We start from the raw sequence: 26,176 nt of genomic DNA, 5'->3' as shown, positions 1-26,176 counted from the left end.
AGTGTATGGTAATATCATTTGCTGCTGACGGTCTTTCCTCGTCTATGCACAAAGGAAGTTGAGCATGTGTTGTCTCTTGTTATTTATTAAAATAAACAACCTAACATTCCTCATAACAGTCACCTTTGCTTCATAAACTAGGATTTCAAGTTTTTATCCAGTATGCCTCTATAAATATTAATGTTAACAGGTAATCACTGCTATTATTAGATAATGACTTATGTCAAATCACTGTCTACAATTTATGCTTAATTCCCACACTGGTGTTCGGAGGCTAGTAGCACTGGTAGATATTTTGTCGTGAGCCTCTACATTCTTGTTGGTGCGATCGTTGACTTGTCGGTCCCGGGCTGTGTTGAGCGCAAACTGGGAAAAGCATGGCATCGTCACACTTGGCTGTTTGATCAGACTGTAATCTGTTGTAAATCCGCTCCGATCGTGACATTTCAGCCACCTGTGACCTTCGCTGGCACCACTTGTAGATCTGCTAATAGTTTACAATCCCTCGACTCTGACTAACACAGTTTTCTATCATTTGTCATAGCTTTGTATGACCTGAGAGGGTATTGGTTGAAGGTTCGTAGAACATACTTGTGTGGAGTTTCATTTTGTGGCTTAAAGAAAGGTAAGACAGTGTGGAAGAGGTTTTCTTCATTAAGACAAATATACGAAAATTCTAATTAAATACTGAATTTTGACATCTATTTTTGTTTATGCATTTTGTCTTTTATCTTAATTCATGTTAAATACAAAGAAGTGCAATTGTTCTTTTTAGGTTTTATGGAATTGAAAACATATGAAAATGATATTGTTGATTGTGCATATATTTATACCTCAAGTGGACCCGGACTTGTAAACCTAGCTGAATATTTCTGCTTATTCTTATTTTTGGCTTTTCTCATCCCTGTATCGTAATATCTTATTTTTGCACACAATGAACGTAAGCATGATAATATTCACACATGTTCAGTGACATCAGTAATGTGGGTATGTCATTAATTTTGTATACCAGTATATCATGTATCATGGTACAGATTTTACTGACATTTCAAATATTCCGGCAATTGCATGTTTTATAGAAACTTCTGACTGTAATGAATCATGTATTTGAGTATAATCCAATTTGTTTGAGATTTGGAGATTTTGCTGGTTGTAAAACCCTTTAATTTCAGCATTGCATGAATTTCATCTGACATGACATTGTGCACATTCTTAACTAGTATACTTTTGTGAACAATACCCACAGGAGGGCCTTGGCAAGTCCATTTTCCTTAATAATGCTAATCACCCCATTTCTTGCACACAATAGCTTTACTTATCACTGGTTGAGGATTTCGTTCGTTAGAGTTAGTTTGTAGTGTAAGAGACTTGTTAGTCCAACACATAACTTACAAAGGGGCATGCTTAGCCCAGTGTCCTGCCAGCAGTGTAATGCAACACTAAGTTCTGTTATGATTGTACGGCTCCTATAATGGTGATAAATCCATGGCTTGTGAAGCTCAGCTGTTAAACTTAAAAGCTAAATGTGAGTTGAATGTGTGAAAGATTTGTAATCTCAAGGGAAAGTAGTTTTAGGTCCAGGGCTGGACAGTTTATTACTTGTTTTGCAGATTTATATCCCAAAATTACCTGAAGGCAGGAGGGAAAAAGGTTTAAAATATCTTTTTTTAGATAGATAGATTACATTTAAATTTATTACTGCATTGTGCCTTTTACCATATTTGCCATTTTTTATTGTGTGTAATACTGAGGGGCATCCACCTTTTCACCTTTAGAAACTAACAGTTTTAGACCACTAGTCCTTATGATGATAACATATAGCAAAACCATTAAAAAGGGCAATTTCTATAAGTACTTTTCATACCTTAACTATTGTGCAGTTTGGCAAGGACTATAGGACTAGTGCCAATTTGTAACACTGCATTTGGTGTTACCTGTAATTGTTTTGACACAAGAAATGCTATCCATTTCCTCCAGCTTAAGTTTTTGCTGGAGCCAGCGGGTGAGATCAAACTGTCAATATAGCTAAATTTTAGGGTAAAAGGTTACTGGACACATACTTTGAAAAGATAATTAATGAAAAGTGGCTGAAAATGACAGGTAGATGGATCGGATCTGTCTGTCCTCATGTTACAATTCAGCCCTTGCAATATGTTGTGTTTAATTCAAACTGTCATAACCTATCAAATTGACTTTGGCTTCACATTTAGTTGTTTTAGCTTTGCACATTTCATGGTGATGTAAGATTATATGTATTGATAAACACACTTTGTTGGTTTACTTTCATTGTTTACTCTTAAGTTCTTGTTATGCCTGGTTTGTATACAATGAGAGGGCTTTATTCTCAGTGTCAGCAGTGTAATATATCAGAGTTTTGCATCACATCTCCAGAGTGGCTATTATACCAGGATATGCTGATTTATTCAACATGTGACTGGCATGTTTGACATTCAGCTTTTTGACTGACAATCTGATTGGAACAGGAATTTATCTAGGATTCAAAAGTGCTCAGCCTCTGAGCAGGTCCTGATAAATACCTGTAGGAAAATGGTCGACATGATGAACGTGACTGAGCATTTCACAACAGATAGGTTCATAGGATTTTCATCCAACATGTCCAAATGTTTTTTAAATATTTGACGGCATTTTAAAAAAATTAGAGAGAGGAGTCTATTTCTTTAAAATGTTATTTGTATTCCAGTGCAATTTAGTTCAGCAACCAGAAGTGATATAAAACAATGTTTACAGATGGCAGTTGTTTTTCCATATGTTTAAATCATGGGTCACAGTTTTAGATTCAGGCGCTCTGATATGAAATGGAAAAAGTTGATATGTGATGTATTCTGTGAAAATGACAATATTTGGACACTTCAGTATAGGTGTGAACTTTTCCATGGACAAATAAAAAATGCTCTTTGTCCATTAGTCTGCTTATGACAGCTGTTATGCAAGAGAAGTCTTTACCTGTATACTCAATTGTGTTTGTTGTACATGTATTATGATCTATGAACACTCAAATACATGAAAGACCTATTTTGTCAAGTTGACTGGTCATGCATTAGTTCACATGTGGCCATGCTCATCAAGCGGGCAATAATATGTTGACTATGGTATATTGGCGTGACTGTTCAAATCGTGCTGTGACATTAGATACTACTCTGTTGAGTCAGGTCATGAACTTAAACTCCTCAGATGTGTTGAAATGGAGCATAACTCTATTTTCACTATTTTCATCAACATTACCTGTAACAGGCCTATACATTGCCTTGAAATTTATTGCATTTGCAACTAAAAATTACTGTATTCAATGTAATAAGTGCCCAGGGCGCTCTAAAAATTAGGAATAGGGGGCTCTTATTAGAATATTATTTTGGGGGAAAAAACAGAGTTGAAAGATAAATTTCATGGTTTATGCTGACAGCCTGAAATGTTTATGTATGACAGATATTTTCCAGAATTGAATTGCCCATAAGTAAGGGTACATATAACACATGAGTGCGTATTATACGCGAATAAATAAGTCTTGCGTACATTGATCAGTTGGAAAGGGCGCTAATTGGGATTGTTCACTAGCCAATACATTAGCAAATGTTGCAGTGGGCGCTTATTAGAGTGGGGCGCTTATTACTTCGAATACGGTAAATCTGGTAACCCAAGGATCTGCGGTTGCCACAGGCTTCTAAGGTTGCTTTATTTACTCGATCAAAGTGTCTCCAGTTAAATGATAATCTAGTAGGGGTTATTTGTGACATTTGAATTATAAATCAATATGAACTAGATGACCTTTGTGAAATAAATGTAAATAATGTTGCACATTATATCTAATGGTCACAAATGGCTACTGATGTTTTTCAAGTAAAGAAAGTGAACTTTCCTATGATGTCTGTGCTAAAATACAATATGTGCCATAGTCATGCTTTGGTTAGAAACAACAGGTCCCTGTTAGGATTTTGTGACTGAACTTGTCCCCACCACCCTTTTATTTGATGCTTGCCTACCAAAGTGTGCATTGAGTGGTTTTAAGATGTCACAAGGCTAATGGTGGGTCATCTTACCTTGATTGCATGGAGTGTTGCTTGTGCAGTCAACCATTGGTTTGCCTGTCTCACACTTGACTATTTACAAGCTGTCTTTATGTAACTGTAATATTGAAACATGAAGCAACATTCACTCTTTCGTTCATTCATTCATTATCCAACAGATTTACATGTATAATGCACAGTGCATTTTGACAGGCCATGTAGCTTGGCCTGGAGGGACAGGCCCAAACCTGAACATGAACCATCTTGTCAAATGTGTGATAGGCGTTTTGGAAAAAAACCATGCATAAAGGTCATAGTGACAATGTGCCAGATAAGCTTGCAGGAGTCTATCATGTCATTTCAGGGAAATGGTACTCTTGTGGTTAATTGTCTCCGGAAAGATCTTGGCTCGCACTTGAGGTTTTTTTCATTTCATCATTGAATGCAGTTAGTTACAAGTATAGTAGAATTCTGAACATATTGGGGATGTTTTTATATGTTATCACAATTCAAGCTAGTAGAACTTTCTAGGTTAATTTCTATTCCTTAAGGTATCATGAGGAATAGTAGAACTAATGGTTTTGCAATATGTAATCATTATAAGGACTAGTGGACTGAAACTGTTACTAGTGTTAGTTTCTGTCGCTGGTACTAGGCTGGCCGCAAGGAACTCTGGGTAGGAGAGTGTTCTGCAACTTGATTTGCTTCATATAACCGAAGCATTTATATTGTTATTGATAAACACTGGCTTCTAATCCAATCAAGCTGGCTATTCATATTTTGTAACTCATCCGTAAGAAAAACATGCAAACTTTCTCTTCAGTTTGCCTCTAAAATGTACATGACCAAAGCCAGTTTATATAATTCTGCGCAGATCTCGTGTTGTCGGCTGTTTTGTAAATCGTGTGAACAGCTTCAATTGCATGCAGTCTGGAAACACACGAGTTACCATATGTCTCAGTCTTCATTCCAGTAATTGATTAACAAGGGCCCCATTGACCGCTCACATTTAAAAACCTGTGCTTTTTTTATGAAAAAAATGGGAGAAGCTTACACAAAAATACTGAGTTGACTTTTCTTCAATTGTTGATTTATGAAAGTAACTTAAACCTTTTGTCAGTTCAGAAAATCACTCCCTACCACATGATAAAAAAAATAAAACAATTCCTGTTTAACGTGTTCTTTAAGAGCTAAGATTTGTCATGTTTAAAATATAACCAGTTTCAATTGGTAAATGTCTGTATAGGGGCCCAGTAGGGTAGTGTGTTGCAGAACACATGAGTCCATTTCTTTACTGTTTGCGAGATGTTGTTTTGTGTCAGAGACTGTGATTTGATTGCAGATCTATGTGCTGAACCGCACAAAATATAGAAATTGATCAAATAATGTTTCTCTAATGTAATCTGAACAGACTTTACAACTAATTATTTTATAACCATTTACATTCTATTTAAATGTGATTACAATAAACATTATTGATGTCAAACCTCCTTGGAAGTGTTTTGTATGTAATTCATTCAATTATTTCATGACTAGAAATTAGGGACTGGTGGGTGTCTGGAGAGATTGTCCTTAGGACAGTATCATTTTCTTGCTGAGCACCTTCCCCCCTCCCCTTCTATATTGTGGTAACAGCACCTATTATGGATATTAATATTCAGTATGTTCAGAGCAATAATAGTGATCAATAACATCAATTAAAAATATCAAAAAGTACACCCAAACCCCAGGCCACCTTTAATCTCTACATTTGGTTGATGTCATTTTCTAGACAATTCAAAACTGTTATCAGTAGAGAGATAGCTTTTCAGTGGTTGCCAGAGGCAAGCAGGGTGATTAAGACACAGAACATGTTATGATGTAATCTTGTTTAGATAGGCACTTCAGTAGGTCAGGGATAGCTGCATCTTTTAGTACTGACCCCAGGACTACTCCCTCACACTTTGTGTTGCTAATCCCTCACTTTTGACTGGAGGGCTTGTCACGTTACACCTGACACTTACAGAGAAGATTCATTCCAGTGATTGTTCCATGTGATAAAGGGAGGCAGTAAACACTTGTGACAGTCTTGTGTTGTTAATGACAGAGTAATTAACCCACATAGTCACAGATAACACACATGCAACCTGTATATATATACAATGTATATATATATCCCTCAAGTGTGATGTGGTGAAAATAAGGAGTTTCTGATGTTCATGTACAAGTAAAGCACTGTCAACTACCTCGGGTACATCACTGGAGAAAGTGGGGGCGTGTTATCAGTTTACACAAGGACTTGTAACACACCCGCTGGGTGAGAGATAGGGACGGTTGGATGAAGGGTATTTCAGGTCAGTCAACAGTACATTTACTTGTTTGCTTGCATAGTGTGACAGGTCAAGCAAGAAGTGTCATGTACATTGTATTGATCGGGATGCCAGTGTCTTGACTTTTATTGAAAAGCTAGCACTAGCAGACTGAAGAACAGTGAATCTTCACTTGGATATTGCAAGTTCAATTTTAAATTTTTCAGTGTATTTAAGATTTTCTTCGATATCTTATAGTTTATGTTGAAGGTAAGTGTCAGGTGCAGTAATTTTATTTATGACAATATATGGACATTATTACGCTTCTCACTAATAATCGACCCATGAATATCCTGAGTAGAATAGGTCTTCAGCAACCCATTCTTGCTGTAAAAGGCGACTGTGGTTGTTGTAAGAGGCAACTAAGGGGATCCGGTGGTCAGGCTTGTTGACTTGGTTGATGCATGTCGTATTCCAATTGCGTGGATCGATGCTGATGATGTCAATCACTGGATTGTCTGGTTCAGACTGATAATTTATAGATCGTTGTCATATAGCTAGAATATTGATGAGTGCGGAGATAAACAACAAACAAACAAACACTAATAAATCAGTCATTAGGTGATTTTTGTGTTGTTATTCATGTGTCTTGTACTCGTAGGTTCTGATAATAACATCTTTTGGCAATATCCCCATGGATTGCCAATATACCTGTGGCAATTCATGAGTAGAATAGATTGTCCCCATAAAAACTTTCCATAAAGACACACCTGTGCATTGTGTGTCATCTTGTCCTAATTCTTGTTATTTAGGATGCTTGACATTGCTACGTTTAGAGAGGAAACTACTGTTAGTCAGTACTTGCTACAGGGTCAGTCAGGTAGCCTAGTGGTTAAAGCGTTCGCTCGTCACGCCGAAGACCCAGGTTCAATTCCCGACATGGGTTCAATGTGTGAAGCCCATTTCTGGTGTCCCCGCCGTGATATTGCTGGAATATTGCTAAAAGCGGTGTAAAACCATACTCACTCACTAGTACTTGCTACAACCTTTCACTAGTTTTGGACAAGTGGAATACCAGTATACCACTGAATGTTTTCAATAGTTTTATATGATTTGGTGCAGATGGTGTGGATAGATTGATGTTTGTCTGTGGTTACAACCTGTTGCACCAGACCTGAACCTGCAGATTGTATGGAAACAGCCTGTTTTTCAGCCTTTGAAGAATTTGCGTCTGCCTTTGCGTACTATAACTTAAAATGTTCCCTTCAGTTAGATTGTGAATAGCTTTCACTTTGAAACAGTTGAAACATGAAGACTAGTGTTTGAGATTTATTAGTCGGAATGTGAAGCTCGGAATGTGAACCTTGAAACTTTAACACGAGGTATTCCGAAAGATAGTTATGGGCTTGCCGTTTGTTATTCTCTTGAAAATGTTTCATAATAAACTGTAAATTTCCCATTTCAGTCGAGACTGTTTGTTTCGAAAAACGCCATTTTTGTTACTTGACCAGCGTGTATTCCTTCGCTTCCAATAGCAGTCTTGTAGCTTGCAAGAATTTATTTTTTTGGCATTGAGTTTGTATAGAAAACGTATGATAAAGAATTTTAGTGACCTCATATATTTTTTATTCCTTTTGTTTATATTTCTTAAGATTTTGCAAACTCAGAACTTCTCTTAAGTTGCAATTACAAGGGGTGGTGAAACGTCCCTGCATGTGCTATCATAGTGAGTGAGTGAGTGAGCTGGGTTTAAAGCCGCTTTTAACAGTATTCCAGTTATATCACGGCGTGTCAACTTAAGGTGGGAGGAAAGCCCAATGTGATGATTCCCACGTAAAGACCATCAATTTATAAATGATTCATATTTAGGTTATAATAAGAGATTCATTAATATTGGAAACCATCTGCCCAACTGCTGTATGTGGATGGTAATTCCTGCTGCCTTATTGAAACAGATGTGGTTTTTAGTACTGACACCTTTTCAAGATCAGTTTCATTCATTGCAGCAAATAACTGCACTCATCACCTACATAAACATCCAGTCAGTATGGACATAGATGGTCTGAGATCCACCCTCAACAAGCATGGACAGGGGCACCTGCTGAAGTTCTGGGACGGGCTGAGTTCAGAGGACAAGGAGCACTTCTATAAGGAACTCACCAATATCGACTACGAAGAAGTCACCACCTTTTACAAGAATGCACAGGAGTCCCTGAACTCTTCTGCCCAGAAGATAGATGACCATCTTCAGCCCCTGTCCTCAGGGGTCTGTGGCAGCTTCTCCAAGAGTGACCCAGAAACACTTCAGAGTTATGAGAAGAGCGGTAAGTGCTTCTTTGTTACATACCTACTATATCACATGTTCACAGGCAAGTTGTGTGAACCTTTCTGTCAGGCTGCATGAAATGTTCTTCCACCTGCCTGACTGTCAGGCAGCTAACTTCATTAAACTTACATATTCAGTTTTATTATAGCCATGATTACTCCGTACAGATTCTCAAGTAATTATTTGCATTATTTCATCTGAATTAAATCAAGACACGATTTGTCGCTTAATTTTTGCAATTTTTCAATCTTCATGATGTGAATGGGGGCAGGTAATACTTATGCGTCACCTGCCCAACTGTCTAGTTGGGTTTTAAGATTATTTCAAACACTGTTTGAAAGTAGCATTAAGCCTAATCACTCATTCACTTCACAATCAAAGCCACCTGATAACTGGCGCTGTCACCTTCCTGGTTCACAGGTCGCAGTCATGTTTGTCCTAATATGGTGGTGTGTAAGTTTTATCTGAAGTGTCTACTTGATTATGTACCAACTGCAGGTATAAGTACCAGTACTTTTAGTGTTATCACTTAGATAATGCTGCATTGAGGCTGCGGTAATAAGTGCTGCATTTGTACCTAATCCCTTTGTCTTTTTGGACATTAAAATATGTTTAATAATAATTGAAGCTGTATATTGTTGAGTAGGGCATATGACAGCATTCATTTACATTCCTAGGAATACTGTAACCATCTAAGCTTCATTTGAAAGGTGAGAAACATAATTAGCTTGACAGACGATACAGGTTTCTCTGCACAACTACTTTACAGCTTGCTTATATCTGTATTCTCTTCACGTTGACAGCACTCATGCTGTAAGTAATGTAGATAGTCACGCAGAAGTGAACAATCCACATAGCTGATACTGTTACAGTTCTTAAAAAAGTGATAAGACAGAAATAGCAAAGACAGTTGGGGCGGTGCGTTCATGGGAAGAATGAGAACATGGGCTATCATATAACCCAAGTACAGACAATGTACTTGAAACACACAGCCAAATAGACTTTATAATAACCTTTGGAATCAACCTAAGACTATATTGGTATTTCTTTTTTGTTTGGAGGATTTCTTTTTCTTAAATGGCATGCTGCATGTTCAGTCAAACCTTCAAAATAAACACAAACAAATCACAGTTAGTAATGCATGGGATATAGTCATCATCTGGTCTGTCTTAGACTTAGGTAGCTGAAACGGAGACAGCTGTTGTTTAAAAAAAAACTATTCAAAAGTTTTCAATTAAACTTTAAACTGTAGTAAGTGTTTTCAACATGTAGCTCCAAGCCTACATGTATCCCCCCACCACACCTCTTTCCAAGCCTACATGTATCCCTCTCTCTCTCTCTCTCTCTCTCTCTCCCTCCCTCTCTCTCTCTCTCTCTCTCTCTCTCTCTCTCTCTCTCTCTCTCTCTCTCTCTCTCTCTCTCTCTCTCGGTCTGACTGCTGTGAGTGTATCATCCTCGCTGCCATGTTTATTGAGTGTATACCAAGCCTACATGTGTCCCCCCAGGTCTGACTGCTGTGAGTGTATCATACTAGCTGCTATCATGAATGTTTATTGAGTGTATACCAAGCCTACATGTGTCCCCCCAGGTCTGACTGCTGTGAGTGTATCATACCAGCTGCAATCATGAATGTTTATTGAGTGTATACCAAGCCTACATGTGTCCCCCCAGGACTGACTGCTGTGAGTGTATCATACTAGCTGCAATCATGAATGTTTATTGAGTGTATACCAAGCCTACATGTGTCCCCCCAGGTCTGACTGCTGTGAGTGTATCACACTAGCTGCAATCATGAATGTTTATTGAGTGTATACCAAGCCTACATGTGTCCCCCCAGGTCTGACTGCTGTGAGTGTATCATACTAGCTGCAATCATGAATGTTTATTGAGTGTATACCAAGCCTACATGTGTCCCCCCAGGTCTGACTGCTATGAGTGTATCATACTAGCTGCAATCATGAATGTTTATTGAGTGTATACCAAGCCTACATGTGTCCCCCCAGGTCTGACTGCTGTGAGTGTATCATACCAGCTGCAATGTTTATTGAGTGTATACCAAGCCTACATGTGTCCCCCCAGGTCTGACTGCTGTGAGTGTATCATACTAGCTGCAATCATGAATGTTTATTGAGTGTATACCAAGCCTACATGTGTCCCCCCAGGTCTGACTGCTATGAGTGTATCATACTAGCTGCAATCATGAATGTTTATTGAGTGTATACCAAGCTTACATGTGTCCCCCCAGGTCTGACTGCTGTGAGTGTATCATACTAGCTGCAATCATGAATGTTTATTGAGTGTATACCAAGCCTACATGTGTCCCCCCAGGACTGACTGCTGTGAGTGTATCATACTAGCTGCAATCATGAATGTTTATTGAGTGTATACCAAGCCTACATGTGTCCCCCCAGGTCTGACTGCTGTGAGTGTATCATACTAGCTGCAATCATGAATGTTTATTGAGTGTATACCAAGCCTACATGTGTCCCCCCAGGTCTGACTGCTATGAGTGTATCATACTAGCTGCAATCATGAATGTTTATTGAGTGTATACCAAGCTTACATGTGTCCCCCCAGGTCTGACTGCTGTGAGTGTATCATACTAGCTGCAATCATGAATGTTTATTGAGTGTATACCAAGCCTACATGTGTCCCCCCAGGTCTGACTGCTGTGAGTGTATCATACTAGCTGCAATCATGAATGTTTATTGAGTGTATACCAAGCCTACATGTGTCCCCCCAGGTCTGACTGCTGTGAGTGTATCATACCAGCTGCATTGTTTATTGAGTGTATACCAAGCCTACATGTGCCCCCCAGGTCTGACTGCTGTGAGTGTATCATACTAGCTGCAATCATGAATGTTTATTGAGTGTATACCAAGCCTACATGTGTCCCCCCAGGACTGACTGCTGTGAGTGTATCATACTAGCTGCAATCATGAATGTTTATTGAGTGTATACCAAGCCTACATGTGTCCCCCCAGGTCTGACTGCTGTGAGTGTATCATACTAGCTGCAATCATGAATGTTTATTGAGTGTATACCAAGCCTACATGTGTCCCCCCAGGTCTGACTGCTGTGAGTGTATCATACTAGCTGCAATCATGAATGTTTATTGAGTGTATACCAAGCCTACATGTGTCCCCCCAGGTCTGACTGCTATGAGTGTATCATACTAGCTGCAATCATGAATGTTTATTGAGTGTATACCAAGCCTACATGTGTCCCCCCAGGTCTGACTGCTGTGAGTGTATCATACCAGCTGCAATCATGAATGTTTATTGAGTGTATACCAAGCCTACATGTGTCCCCCCAGGTCTGACTGCTGTGAGTGTATCATACTAGCTGCAATCATGAATGTTTATTGAGTGTATACCAAGCCTACATGTGTCCCCCCAGGTCTGACTGCTGTGAGTGTATCATACCAGCTGCATTGTTTATTGAGTCTATACCAAGCCTGCATGTATCCCCCCCAGGTCTGACTGCTGTGAGTGTATCATACCAGCTGCATTGTTTATTGAGTCTATACCAAGCCTGCATGTATCCCCCCCAGGTCTGACTGCTGTGAGTGAGAACAAGGTGGCTGTGCTGCTACTGGCTGGAGGGCAAGGGACCAGGCTTGGGGTGCCTTACCCCAAGGGCATGTACAATGTGGGACTGCCTTCCAAGAAGACCCTGTATCAAATTCAGGCTGAGCGTATTTTGAGTGTTCAGAACCTAGGCAAGAAACAGACCAGCAAATCAGGAGTTATACCATGGTGAGCTTATTGTATTTTACATTCAATTGTCTACATTATTGAGAAAACATGTTGAAAATTGCATACTCTTTTGTGAAATGAAGATGTGACACAGGACACAATGAGACCTAAAGTGCTATGTTTCTTCATGAGTCGAAGGTATGGTAATATCCTGCTTTGTAAAGGCATGGAAATTGTGTGTATCGCATATAAAGAAGAGTCTCTACCTCTGTGGTCTTGTGATAGAGCTTCTGCCCAGTGAGCAGAAGGTCGTGGTTTCGATCCCCACCCACATCATACGAAGATATGTTAAAAGATGGTACTTGTTGTTACCCTGCCTGGTGAACATTAAGGGGCTAAAACAAGGACTGGTTGGCTCGAAATGAGTATATTGTGTCTGAGTGGGGTATTCATGTGGAACTGTGGCATGGTAAATCAGTGGGCTAGCACTATAAAATTGGCATAAGTCCGGACTAGAACAAACTGACACACACACATGTGCATGCACGTCACTATATAAGTGCAATAATCTTGAATGCAATGTTATACTCCATTTAAACTCACCTCAGCACCTCTGCCATCTGTTATACTAGGATTGAGGCCTTCATGGTCAATGATCTACACAATGATGAAAACACTATACATTCCATGTGCGGTAAATTAATGACACTTCATTTTCATAGGCAACAATTTTTCTCAACAATGAGTTGCTTTTTTCAGAAGAGAATGAAAGAAAAATGGTGAAATAATCATTTGACCTGGATATGTAGGTAGCAGCTGTATTGCAATGTCAATGATACTTCCAGGTACATTATGACCAGTGAACACACTATGGAGCCCACGCGAGAGTTCTTTGCCAAGAACAAGTACTTTGGTCTACAGAAGGAAGATGTTGTTCTGTTCGAGCAGAGTTTGCTCCCTTGCTTCAGCTTCGATGGAGAGATTATTTTACAGAGTCCCTCCAAAATTGCTCTCGCTCCAGGTAAGATCAAACTCATCTTCTAAGTAGCCCACGCTCCAGGTAAGATCAAGCTCATCTTCTAAGTAGACCTTGCTCCAGGGAAGATCAAGCGCATCTTCTAAGTAGCCCACGCTCCAGGTAAGATCAAGCTCATCTTCTAAGTAGACCTTGCTCCAGGGAAGATCAAGCTCATCTTCTAAGTAGCCCTTGCTCCAGGGAAGATCAAGCTCATCTTCTAAGTAGCCCTTGCTCCAGGTAAGATCAAGCTCATCTTCTAAGTAGACCTTGCTCCAGGGAAGATCAAGCTCATCTTCTAAGTAGCCCACGCTCAAGGTAAGATCAAGCTCATCTTCTAAGTAGACCTTGCTCCAGGGAAGATCAAGCTCATCTTCTAAGTAGCCCTTGCTCCAGGGAAGATCAAGCTCATCTTCTAAGTAGACCTTGCTCCAGGGAAGATCAAGCTCATCTTCTAAGTAGACCTTGCTCCAGGGAAGATCAAGCTCATCTTCTAAGTAGCCCACGCTCCAGGTAAGATCAAACTCATCTTCTAAGTAGACCTTGCTCCAGGTAAGATCAAGCTCATCTTCTAAGTAGACCTTGCTCCAGGTAAGATCAAGCTCATCTTCTAAGTAGCCCTTGCTCCAGGGAAGATCAAGCTCATCTTCTAAGTAGACCTTGCTCCAGGGAAGATCAAGCTCATCTTCTAAGTAGCCCTCGCTCCAGGGAAGATCAAGCTCATCTTCTAGTTCTAAGTAATCTTGCTCCAAATGAGGTCTAGCTCCCCTTCAAAGTAGCTTCCACTTAACATTTGACTATCAGCTTCCTTTAATCTCATTATTATGAGATCGTTTACTCTGGTATGACAGAACAGATAGTTGTACCAAGCAATTAGAATCCTCCATGTTGATAGGCTGATCATAAATTTCAACTAATGCAACCCCAATCTGATATGTGTCCTCAGATCTTCACACATAGAGGTATTGTATTAGCGTTTTAGATCTGAATTTAATGAGATTGAGCTTCCTGTGGCACAATATTGACATGTATGATGTTAAGATATCATAAGCATATATATCAGACCCTGACGTGATGTGACTCCCTTGTCACTCATTATTCAGGTTTTACTTCAGAACGACAACCTTCCAAGTTGGGAGAAATTTAAAGCAAGTTTCTGTTGTTACAGATGGTAATGGAGGCTTGTACCGTGCCCTACGTAGAAGCAAGGTCCTCGATGACATGGAGAAGCGTGGCATTGAGTACATACATGTCTACTGTGTAGACAACATTCTTGTCAAAATGGCCGACCCAATCTTCATGGGGTTCTGCATCTCAAAGGGAGCTAACTGTGCTGCAAAGGTATGATAAAAGATCTGTTGGTTGTGTTTGCTAACATGTTGCAATAGAGGTGCAACAATAAAGTCATACATACTGGAACTATGAATACTGGGTAGTGGAGGCATGTTGCAATACTGCTGCTATAGTACACCATGTAGTGTACACATCCTATTTTGTAAATATATATTAGAATTAATAAAACTCAAACTATTTATGTTTCATCATTTGGAAGACAAAAGACTTTTGTAAGAAACATGTATGAAATAATCTGGTCAATGCAAATTGTAACAACTGAAGTATCAAAGCATAATTACCGGTACCCCAGTTAGTTTAACACTATTATCCCATAAGTTTAAATATCTTATTGCAAGTTTATCTTCAGTCTTCTGAGTTGACTGTTGTAACCAAGATGATTAGAGCATAAGAATATTGTCTCATATTGTTCCAGGTCTTGAACACTTGGCCCATACATAGTGATATATGGTAGCAGGACTGGCAACTTTTGCTTAAAAATATGATATGAAGAACTTTAATGAAATGAATGATCAAGCTTTGTACACTGGGTTTGTGAGATTTAGTCCTCCTGTGTTGCAGGTTGTGGAGAAGGCGTTCCCGACAGAGGCCGTGGGGGTGGTGTGTAAGGTGGATGGTGTGTACCAGGTGGTGGAGTACAGTGAAATCACACAGGACACTGCAGAGAAGAGGAATGAAGATGGCAGACTGGCCTTTAATGCTGGCAATATCTGCAATCATTTCTTCACATTTGACTTCCTGAAACATGCATCTGAGTAAGTTGTTGCTATGGATAAAGACAACAGAGAAACCTGTTTGCTCAAGTATACATAGGTTAATGTTGAAACATGTGCTAACAGAAGAAAATCAAATTATTTACCACATTTACATGATGAAGATCATGCCAATACATAAGTGTAGTCTTGCGTTAAGGTATTTTTGTACCCCCGACCTAAAAGGGCTGGGGTATATAATTATACCAAGAAATCCTGTCAGTCCTTCTTCCATCCGTCCTTCCATCCATCCTTCCATCCACCCATCCATCTGTCCTTACTAGGACATTTTGTCGTGTGACCTATAAATTAAAAACTAATGCATAGATTCTTTTCAAACTTGGTGAACACTTTTTATACCTATAGGAGAGGTGCAGTGCAAAGTGTGATTTTAATATTTGGATTTTCTGAAAAAATATAGATTTTTCTTTTTGTTTTTCACTTAAAATGTTTTCCCTGAAAAATTTGTAGGACCTTTTACTACAAATCTACTTCATGTATTATTTTCTAATTTGGGGAATAGTTTCCATACTAATAGAAGAGGTGCAGTTCAAAGTATAATTTGATATGTTTATTTTCTGAAAATATATATGATATTTTTCATGTTTTGAACTTAAAATATTTTTTTGCTTCAACATTTAAAACTACTGCATGTATTCTTTTCCAATTGGGGGCTCAGTCTCTATAACAATAAGGGAGGTGCAATGTGAAGTTTGATTTCGATAACCAAATTTTCTGAGAAGTATTGCTTTTTTCATGTTTTGAACTTTGAAATATGTTGGAGTCGAAGTCAGGGGTGTTAATGAGCCCTGCTCACTTTTTGTCTTTTTAGCATTAATAATAACATTCTGAAATAATTCTCAAAACAAAACAAATGTAATTAATTGCATGTACTGGTATGTCCATGCTAAAAAGTAATGAAGGATTTAAACCATTTCTTCACTCAAAAGTACAAGGAACCATATAAGAACTGCTTGAAGTTTGTGATGAACAAGTCTGAATCTATTAAACCACTATTATAGAACACAGCAGGCTCATTGGTCTAACAGATGATGATTTGCCTTAGAGAGCCTTGGTTTTTACTACTAGAAGATTCCAGTAAATGGTATGAAAGTCCCATGATTACGTCAGGGAAAGCAGTTAGCCATTTGCCTACAAATTGAGATTGTGTGACAGTGGCCCCCAGGAGAGTCAGCTGAAGCACCATGTGGCGAAGAAGAAGATCCCCTACGTGGACAGTGACAGCAAGGTCCAGAAGCCAACCAAACCAAATGGCATCAAGATGGAGAAGTTTGTCTTTGATGTCTTTCAGTTTGCCACGTAAGTTGTGATCTGGGGAAAGTACCTAGTGATTTTCTTGATTGTTTCTTGATTGTTCCCTAAGAGGAAAGGTGTCAGTACCACAAACCAGTACTCATGTTCTATGGCTTTTGGACATCAACTGCCATGTGCATATCAGTTCTGGAGCCACTGGAGTTTTAATACCTGCTAGCATCCAAATTATGATCCTTGGCCTGAAAGCACAACATTAGTGCTAGTGGGTTTCAACAAGCAGTAACATCTACTAGTGCCACTTTGGGGCTTTCCGTCATCAATAGTTTGGGGATGAAAAATAACTGAAATATTGTTTGAGTCAGAACCAAACCCCAAATCACTAAGCATGAGTTAGAAAACATGTTGTTTCCGATATTGTGGTAAATGTGTTATATGATTATGGAGGAGAGGGGGACTGCTGCTGCTGGTGATGGGAACATGGCTAGTTAGTACATTATCTACATCAAGCTACGGTCATCCGGATCTGGTGTATATCATGTTGTCGTGAGGAGACCATGAATAGTTCCTATACCTTGTCACTGGCGTTCAGTACATTAGGCCCATGGTATCTTGCAGCCCTACTTATCTATTTGTAATAAGCTGAAAGTACTGCAATATCCTCCTTAGTGCTTATTCAAGGTCTGGGTATTGATGGGTTTAGAGAGCAGACCAGTGGCTCATTGTCTATAATTAACAACTTATTTATGAGGATGGCCACACTTGCCACACTGGCCACACGTTACATAATACTTGTCGTCACATGGGATTGGGTGGTGAGGCTCTGTCACATGAATGATTGTGTTATTGACTGACATTGGAGCCCTGATTGTCATGCAGATGGGTTACGTTGCAGGGACTATGCCTATCTATTCATGGTAACCATGGTAACAACATGCATATACCTCATTTCCAAGCTGTACTGGATATATTGCCCGGTGTTGGCGTGAGCAGTGTAACGATGACTTGAATTGCCTTTTCTGTATATATAAGCTTTTACTTACATCATTATGTAGCTCCTAAATCCCAACATGGCTGTCTTTTCTTGCAGCAAGGTTATTGATCTAACAATGTGGTTGTACTTGAAGCTCGTAGATGGAAGTTGGTGTCAACTACATTGAAAATATTTTGGTCTGTTTGAACTAACAGTCATTTGAATAGAGAGGCATCCTAACAATCATCCTTTCTGTAATTGAGAGCTGTTGCGCTCTAATAATAAAAGAAATCTCCCCCCCAAAATTAGGTAAGGATAAGATGTTTGGATGAACGGCTTCATTATTTCAATTAGGAGCGAGGTTTTGGTGTACTGGTAGGTTCTAACGATTGTTATCGAGCATCCTTGCTTGATGACGATAGTACAATCTACACTGAAATGTTGCTCCTAATTGTAATAAAGAAGTTGTTCATCCATATAGCTGATCCTTACTCAGTATTCCAATTTCTAAAAAAATGCTTATCAAAGACGTTAATAACAATTAGAACATAGTACCTTATACATGTATGAAGATAAGGAGGATTATATCGAGCATCATTGATAAATTATGATTGTGTAACATTTCTAATTCTGGTAGTTGAAAATTTCAGATGAGATGCAGGAGGAATAGGGAAATACCTTCAGAAATACTTTGAAATTTGTATTGAAAAAACACATCAGAGTGGAGTTTGTCACTAAGCTACATATATAGTACTGTGCAGGGTACAAACCCTTGTCACAGTGTGCATACTAATGTAAGAGTACAATTTGATAGGATCCTTTGTAGTGGGTACATGTGTCTGGGATTTCAGTCACACAACAGCTGGCATCATGATATGATTGATAAGGAGAGATGCCTAGTGTGCCTCTTAGTTAATGTTTTGCTAGATGTGTTTCCCTACCTGGAAATAATGACCACAAAATGAATTTTTGAATGTAATATTTATTTATGTATGATCACTATAATGTGCCAAAAACATGACATGATGATTATGAACATGACATGAAATAAAGATTAACTTCTCTGCATTATCATCACCGAGAGACATAAGTCCTTGTTTATTTTAGGATTTGGGGATGTGAGTTTCATTTCGACATCAGATTCATCAACAATGCAAGATCAGATTTGTACGATATTGTTGTGAAAAATTAGATCCCAGTATTTGTCATATTTCCCCCCCCACCGCTGTGTGGGAAGATATATTGGGCATTATCAGGAGGGCTGTAGGCAAAAATGTTGACAGATCAGATAAGAATACACAATGCCCTTTAAAAAGAGGTCAAATGTAAAAAATGTTATATTAAATTGGGATAACACTTTCTTAGTAATGTACAAATTCTAGGATTTTTTTTTCGAGCCCACACTCTCAGAGGGAGGAACCTCATCGCAAGGTAGTCTAGATCACATACTTTGTGTACCCCTCTGACAGGTGTAAATTGGCACAAACTATGTGATCTAGACTATCATTTTCCAGACTTTCAGTTTTGGGGAAGCCTTGGTGGCTGAGTGGGTTAGATTGCTCACTTTGCGCGCCTCATTCTGAGAGTGTTGGTTTGAATCCTAGATGTGACTCAAGCTGAAAAAGTACTAGAATTTGTACTTTGCTAAGAAAGTGTTATCCCAAATATAACATTTGTATCATGATCCAATATAAGAGGTAACATGCAATCCCTACATATGTCATAAAACTTTCTAAGTGTAAGGCCTAAACATGGGACATCGTGCTGGGGGGATGTGAAATCTGTGTAGACATACATAACTGTGATGTCATGACATGATTAAACTTCATGGTCGTAAATTATATTAAAGAAATTCAACAAAATGTTTTGCAGAAAAAGACAAAGGTAAAAAAAAAAAAAATCTGATCTTTGCGCCATAATCACCATGATTAATCAGAATCATTCAGTTCATCATAACATTAACTTTAGTGAAAGATCATAGCTAGCTCTTTGAGTCTAGTACAGCTGCAATATTACCTTCTCTTGGTGTTAATTCTCTCGCCAGTGTACTGCAGAGTAGTTGCTCTACTTTTACTGTATAATGCTGTGCAACTAACGAGGGTTTCCCTTTTCTTTTTGGTTGGTGTCTGTGTGCTCTGCTTCCTCGCTCTTATGCTTCCTCATACCCTGCAAATGCTCAATGGGTCGCTGGTGACATGGCTTGTCTTCTTCCCCTCCCAACATGTGTTGCCACATGTGCTGGTTTTGTCCGTTGTGTGGTGTAAATGTGACAGAAACTTTGCTGTGTGGGATGTGCTGAGAGAGGATGAGTTCTCTCCCCTGAAGAACGCTGACAGTAATGATGCTGAGATAAAGGTGAAGGACACTCCCAGCACTTGTCGCCAAGCGCTGTTCAACCTTCATCATCGGTACGTTGTCAAGGCAGGAGGCAAGTTCGTTGACGGGGAGGGATCTGCCATTACTACCCAGCCAAGGTAGGAGCATTATCCATCATTGCTTTTTCTGTTTTTAATTGTGAACCCATTTCTGCAAGTACACAGTATTTGGATCCTGTTAACAGATAAAGTGCAGATTTAGTCCTGGGAAAATAGACTAATGTTCCTTTGTCTAACATTGCATCTTGTACAGCCAGAAAGAAAATCAGCAGTTCACACTAACATTGCTATTTATCATACAGTATTATGGATAATGTCCTCGATGCGATAAACCAAGCCAATAAATTTTGTATCACATCCTGATAAATATGAAAATGAGAACTGCTACTACTCAATACGTCAAACTGTTGCCTGACGTCCCTGAAACATTTAGATAGAGGTTTCCCAATGTGTGGGTGTTTATGTACACAAACATGCCTGCAAATCATTTGGCACTATAAACTAAATGGAGTGGTTCATTCAGACATTGCATTCCTACATAGTTTCAGAAGTAACTTCAGTGAATGAATGTATGCTTGTTTCTTTAATCACCAAAGCCTCACATAATACAATTTGTATTCCTAATATATGATATTGTTTATAGCAGTTTTCTTCTTCACTTCGATCATGTAACACAGAACCCAAAACGTGCCTCTGCATCCAGGGTCCCCGTTGCCTTTGGTTCCCAGAGTTATCTGTCCTTGATACCTCACTTTCTCATTGCGTTCTTGATGAACAAGCTTCGCCATTATCTCCCTTGGATTATATTCTGTATTCAATTCACATTATGCATTTTTGTAGCTTTGTAGTGAGGGATCAGTGATGCCTCGCTATTGCACCCTTCAATATAGCGTTAACTCTGTTATAGCGCGTGGTAATGCATCGGAAACATCGGAAATACAAATGAACATATCCGAAATGAAGTCGGCAATCTAGTCCTATTATTACACTATCCGGTTATGAAAATATGTTCTTGTATATCTGGACATTTGTTTGTAGCATATTTTATTATTTTTTTCAAAATTTCATTCAACATTGTTTAGATTAATTTTGGCAGTATTTTGTATTTAAAGGAATCGGTAGATCACACAAACTTGCCGTTATTTACAGCAACCACGGTCAGATTATCGCTGTTGATGCCTTGAAACAAACTTTAGTTGACAGGGAATAGATTCATATATTATAAATGCCATACTTGTTAAAAGTCATATTTGGGGTAGTTTGACTTTTTTGTCAACAAAGTTTTTTAGCGATCGAGAGCATGTGAGTTCGACGATGACTTGTATCAAATAAAATACTTCATCAAAGCTCACCAAATGAAGCTTCTTTAGTCGGCATGAGACGTGACTCACATACAAATTCCAAGAAATGTAGTCAACTGTCCATGATTCAATTTCCAAGAAGCATGTGCCATACATGGAAGTATTACTACGATTTATCAATGAAACAAGCCTGGTTCTCATTGTTGACCTGCCTGACATCGAAGTGTTATTTCATTCCATTGGTTGACTAGTGTAACTGTATGCACACTAAATTGCCAGTCAAGGACACTCGCAAAATATTAGCCAAAGAAATATCGTAACATAATCACTTGATTACAATTTTGTGAAACTTGGCCCAGTTCATTTTGTGTGCTCTACTTGTCCAGGGGAATGCTAGAAACCGTATATTTCCGCGGTACTCGCCCGAACTGTCACAACGGCACCTTAACCAACCATTATCCAAGGAATGTCTCTGAGGAGGATGTACCAGTCTGGACTACTCATATTTCACAGGAAGCTGTTAACTGTTCTGCATCATGCACTCTTTCTCTTACTGCGTGTCTTTGTGAGAGTATGGGGGTGTCTCAACAACACTCGTCAATGCTTTTACATTCAAGCATTCAGATCATCATTACATGCTACATGTGTTTGCCAGATATTTGCTTTGTGTCACATGGTGTTACATGAAATAGTTTGAGGGATTGTTGGGCTGTTGTTGCTATTCACTACAACTTGAAATTCTTATCCTCCAGGTGTCCAGTATTGTAAGCCACACAGGTACTCCAGCATAAAGCATACCTTTGCATGTTAGAGTGTCAGAATGTGACAGATGATACAGGATTAGTGTAGAGGGCAAATCCAGACGTAATCCGGCACCGACTACCAATACTGCAAGCTGCAGACCCCACCTCAAATTCTGGCATTAGCATTGCAATATGTTGTGTCAGGATAACAAATAATATACATGAATTTGGATATTCATGATATTAGTATTCTTGTCCTGACACAACAAGTCTCAGGGCCAGTCATTTGTCCCCAGTCTGGATATCAAGGTGATGAGAAGTCAGTGAAGTATCAAGAACAGATAACTCTGATTGGTAACCAAGGGTAACAGGCACCCTGGATGTAGAAGACCATGTTTTGGGTTATGTGTTATATGATCAAAGAAAAGAAGGAAATTGCATTATGTTGTGTCAGGATAAGCATACTGATATCATGAATATCCAAGTTTATGTTAGTTTACAATATTAAAACAAACTTGACTTATAATCTGTATTAATTGTCTCAGTCACCATCTGTCTCAATGTTTTATATAAGATCAATGTGAAACTTTGTTCAAAGAATACAAACCTCTTCTTTCATATCTTATTTTATATATTTTATGCTGTTGATCTAATAGTTTCTGTATATTTGAAATTAACTTTTGTTTCTTTCCATTTTCAGTGACATACAAAATGGAAATGAAAAGTAAGACATTGTCAACATTGTGTATATATAATAACAGCAGTTATTTACAATAGTTTTTGTTAATTTTTTATCTTTCATTAGATATATTTAATAGTTAGACAGTAAACAATTTGATACAAATTTTCAAATGTACTCTTATCACTAGTGCTATGCATTCAAGCCCCGCATTGAATTCAGTAGTATTCGGTAGTAATGATCATTTTACTCATGAAATGGTGTAAATTTGTTGTGATTTTACGAATGAATTTTATTTATATGTGTGTTTGTGTTTTCAGTGACCAATCAGTCATCTGTGAAATCTCACCATTAGTGTCTTTTGCTGGAGAGGTGAGTTCATGTCATCCGAATTCTACCCAGATTTGTTAGGTCACAAATGTACATATAGGGGTATGTATAATAGGTGCTAAGTAATCCCATCCTGCTTGGATGAACTGACTTTAATTGGATAGAATATGTCCACAGTACTTCTACCTAGGTGAATATGTCCCCGTACTCCATGCATGTCCATGTAGTGTATGGAGTGTTTACCAGAGATCAGAAGTGTAAGTGGATTTCCTGGCTGCATCGTTACATAAGACATTAAAAGATGGTAACTGTTGATACCCTGGGGGGCTAAAACAAGGATTGATCAGCTCAGAGTATGTATATTGTGTGTGAGTGGGATATCCATGTTAAGCTGCTGCATGGTGTCTGAGTTGACTATCACTTTATAACCAGCATACATTTTCTGGACTAATATAACCTTCACACAGGCTCAAATGCATGCATGTTGCTTCATCACATATGAGTGAAATAATCTTAAACATGACATTAAAACCCATTTCACCTTACCATCATGCTGCAGTGCATACAGCTGGAATACTGTTGATGCAGCGTAATGCAATAGTAACTCACTCTCATGTTATTGTCATTTTCAGGGTTTGGAGGAGTATGTATCTGGCCAGGCATTAGTGTCTCCAGTTACCCTGGAAGTAACACCAGAAAATGGCAAACCTCTGCTGCAACAGGGATCTGCAAAATAATGCTGGCGACATCTAGGACCAACCTTACCACCAGCTGAATGCCTATGTGGTTGTCCTAACAACAGCTTTCATTACCTATGTATGATGTCATCCTATGCCTTGACAACATATCCTATGTATGACATCAATACCTTGATGACATAATCCTATGTGCCATTATGAAATATTTAATAGTTACCTGGCAATAAGTACTCTGTTTGTTGTGATATGGCCAGTTGCCACGGTAACAGGTATTATGACCCGTTGCCATGGTAAATCCATCATGTTTGCCAACAGCTGCCTTACCTACCACCAGCCAGGTAGAAAGCACAACACAAGGGGAACAAATTATCACCATCATCTCACGCTTGGCAGTTTGGGCTTCACTCCCATCCGTAAGCGTGTACATCGTGGCAGCTCCATTCACTGTCATCATCATCCACATCGTTGCTTGGCTTTGTTGTACACCATATACTCAAGAGGAACTTATTTATAGATTTTATTGTCATATATCTCTATATCATTGCCATGTTGTTACCACCACACTTCAAATGCTGCATAGTCCATATTGACACGCAAAGGACTTGCCAAAAATTACATTATGAAAATATAATGTGTGTACAAAAGTAAACCTATTGTTGACTTATTGCCCGTTCAAGTGTTGAATGGTATTATTGATACCATTTGTGATAATACAGAAGTGGTTCAGTGATGGTTGTACAGTAGATCATGTTTATTGGGAACAGATATAGCATACTAATGGGTACAGCTTACTATTTCAAAAGTCCCCACTGCGTTACTGTACATATACATATATATGATATATATATCATATGAAATTCACACAAGTTACAAATTTACAGTTATTACAGACTGACCTAACATATCAATATTTTGTTATGAACTTGTAATGAACTCATCCAACTAAATCAGTGTCATCCAACATCGGAGATGAAACAAACCAGTTACATGCAATCCCTGATTTACACTTGTAGATTACTAAATACATTCAGCAAGTCAAGAACATATTGAACTTGAAGGGTTAGTTAAGGTTCTTTTAAAAAACACATGGTGTATATGTGAATGTTCAAACTAGGTTTTTTGCACTCATGATGGTGAATGATATGTATAGGAATACTGAGGGATTCAATATGGGACACGGTTTTCTCAATAACTAACAGATTTCAACAGTACCTTGGAGTTTGTTGTGACCATGTTTTACTGTACATGTATGTGTATATTGTGTTTAAGATTACTTTGAGATGATTGCCATTGTACATAATGTACCAATTGTAACCCGGATCTAGGCTATATAGTGCATACATACATTTATTTTCTACAACACATGTCTCAACATAGCCTACCTACCCCAAAGATTGACATCAGAGCTTTACTACAGTGTTTTCCCTGAGGGCAAGTGTGAGGTGATACAGAGACTCCTGGCCTTGAATCATGGCCCTCATTTGTCAGTGTAGTTGTACATGCTTTAACTTTTATCACTAGGTCACAGCATGGATGAAACAGGTTTTCATGGTGTCATATATTTTTAGAGAGACAAAATATTTTCCTCATTACCTGTTGTGGTCCATAGGGCTTTAACTATGGGTACACATACAACATTAGGATACAGTGTCAGTACTCATAGCTTGTTCTTGATGCAATAAATATGAAGTAGATTTTTTTCTGGAGGAATTTGTCAGATCTACAGTGATGTAAATACATCACAGAAGGCTGTGGAACGAATGTTTGGCATGACATTTTTGTGTCTAAAAGATTTATTTGTTCTACATGTTAAGTGTGTGAGAGAATTTGGTTTAACAGGAGCTTTGAACAGTATGTCTGTCACATTGCCACACAGCTAAGGGAAACAACTCTGCATAGCAAGTTGCACCACTTCATACCACTTGTCAAGTTTTGCAATGTACTGAAAAACCAACTGCGAATATTTCACACTGTGACATATCTTGTTGATATGTATTTAACTCAGTATATAAACATTTTTCAGTAATACTGTTGGGTTCCATTAATTATGTCAGTAGATGACAAGGGAAACTAAAAGCTCACTTTCTTAGTTGGGTATATTTGATGTCAGTTAATCGGACAACACCCATATATCCATCGCATGATCACTTTGTTTCCTTGTTTCAGCCCTGTGGGCCTAGACACTTTATATGACATAGTATTACAGTGACAATATGGACCTTGCAAGCAGATGGGTGTGGCCATTTTACTTTGAAATCTCTATGCAAGTCATGTTTTATAAATCATATTTCTAAATTATTATCATAGTTAGCGACACTGTAAAATTAACTTTTGTTATTGTTTCTTACTGG

At 38.6% G+C, this 26,176-nt stretch overlaps 1 protein-coding gene across 3 annotated transcripts in view; it reads left to right on the top strand.

Annotated features, from left to right (window-relative positions):
• LOC139462574 (UDP-N-acetylhexosamine pyrophosphorylase-like) overlaps positions 1-25,912 on the top strand; it is a 38,000-nt gene extending 12,088 nt beyond the window's left edge. The window contains exons 1-11 of one of the 3 annotated variants that reach the window (XM_071244409.1): positions 6,266-6,355; positions 8,317-8,634; positions 12,190-12,394; positions 13,180-13,355; positions 14,518-14,690; positions 15,264-15,457; positions 16,631-16,774; positions 19,973-20,173; positions 22,819-22,842; positions 23,118-23,169; positions 23,760-25,912. In XM_071244409.1, the coding sequence (XP_071100510.1) occupies positions 6,340-6,355; positions 8,317-8,634; positions 12,190-12,394; positions 13,180-13,355; positions 14,518-14,690; positions 15,264-15,457; positions 16,631-16,774; positions 19,973-20,173; positions 22,819-22,842; positions 23,118-23,169; positions 23,760-23,864 (1,608 nt within the window). In that variant the 5' untranslated portion in view covers positions 6,266-6,339 and the 3' untranslated portion in view covers positions 23,865-25,912. Of the gene's footprint in view, positions 1-6,265; positions 6,356-6,439; positions 6,581-8,316; positions 8,635-12,189; positions 12,395-13,179; positions 13,356-14,517; positions 14,691-15,263; positions 15,458-16,630; positions 16,775-19,972; positions 20,174-22,818; positions 22,843-23,117; positions 23,170-23,759 lie in introns of those variants that run through there. The other 2 variants (XM_071244411.1, XM_071244410.1) reach the window with 2 other exon arrangements.
• Positions 25,913-26,176: the final 264 nt, after the last annotated feature.

This window comes from Haliotis cracherodii, unplaced genomic scaffold (assembly GCF_022045235.1).
Source record: "Haliotis cracherodii isolate W230 unplaced genomic scaffold, xgHalCrac1.p SCAF_15, whole genome shotgun sequence".
NCBI classification, from domain to species: Eukaryota; Metazoa; Mollusca; class Gastropoda; order Lepetellida; family Haliotidae; genus Haliotis; species Haliotis cracherodii.
Note: the sequence above shows the minus strand (reverse complement) of the source record. Positions and strands in the feature narration are given on the sequence as shown.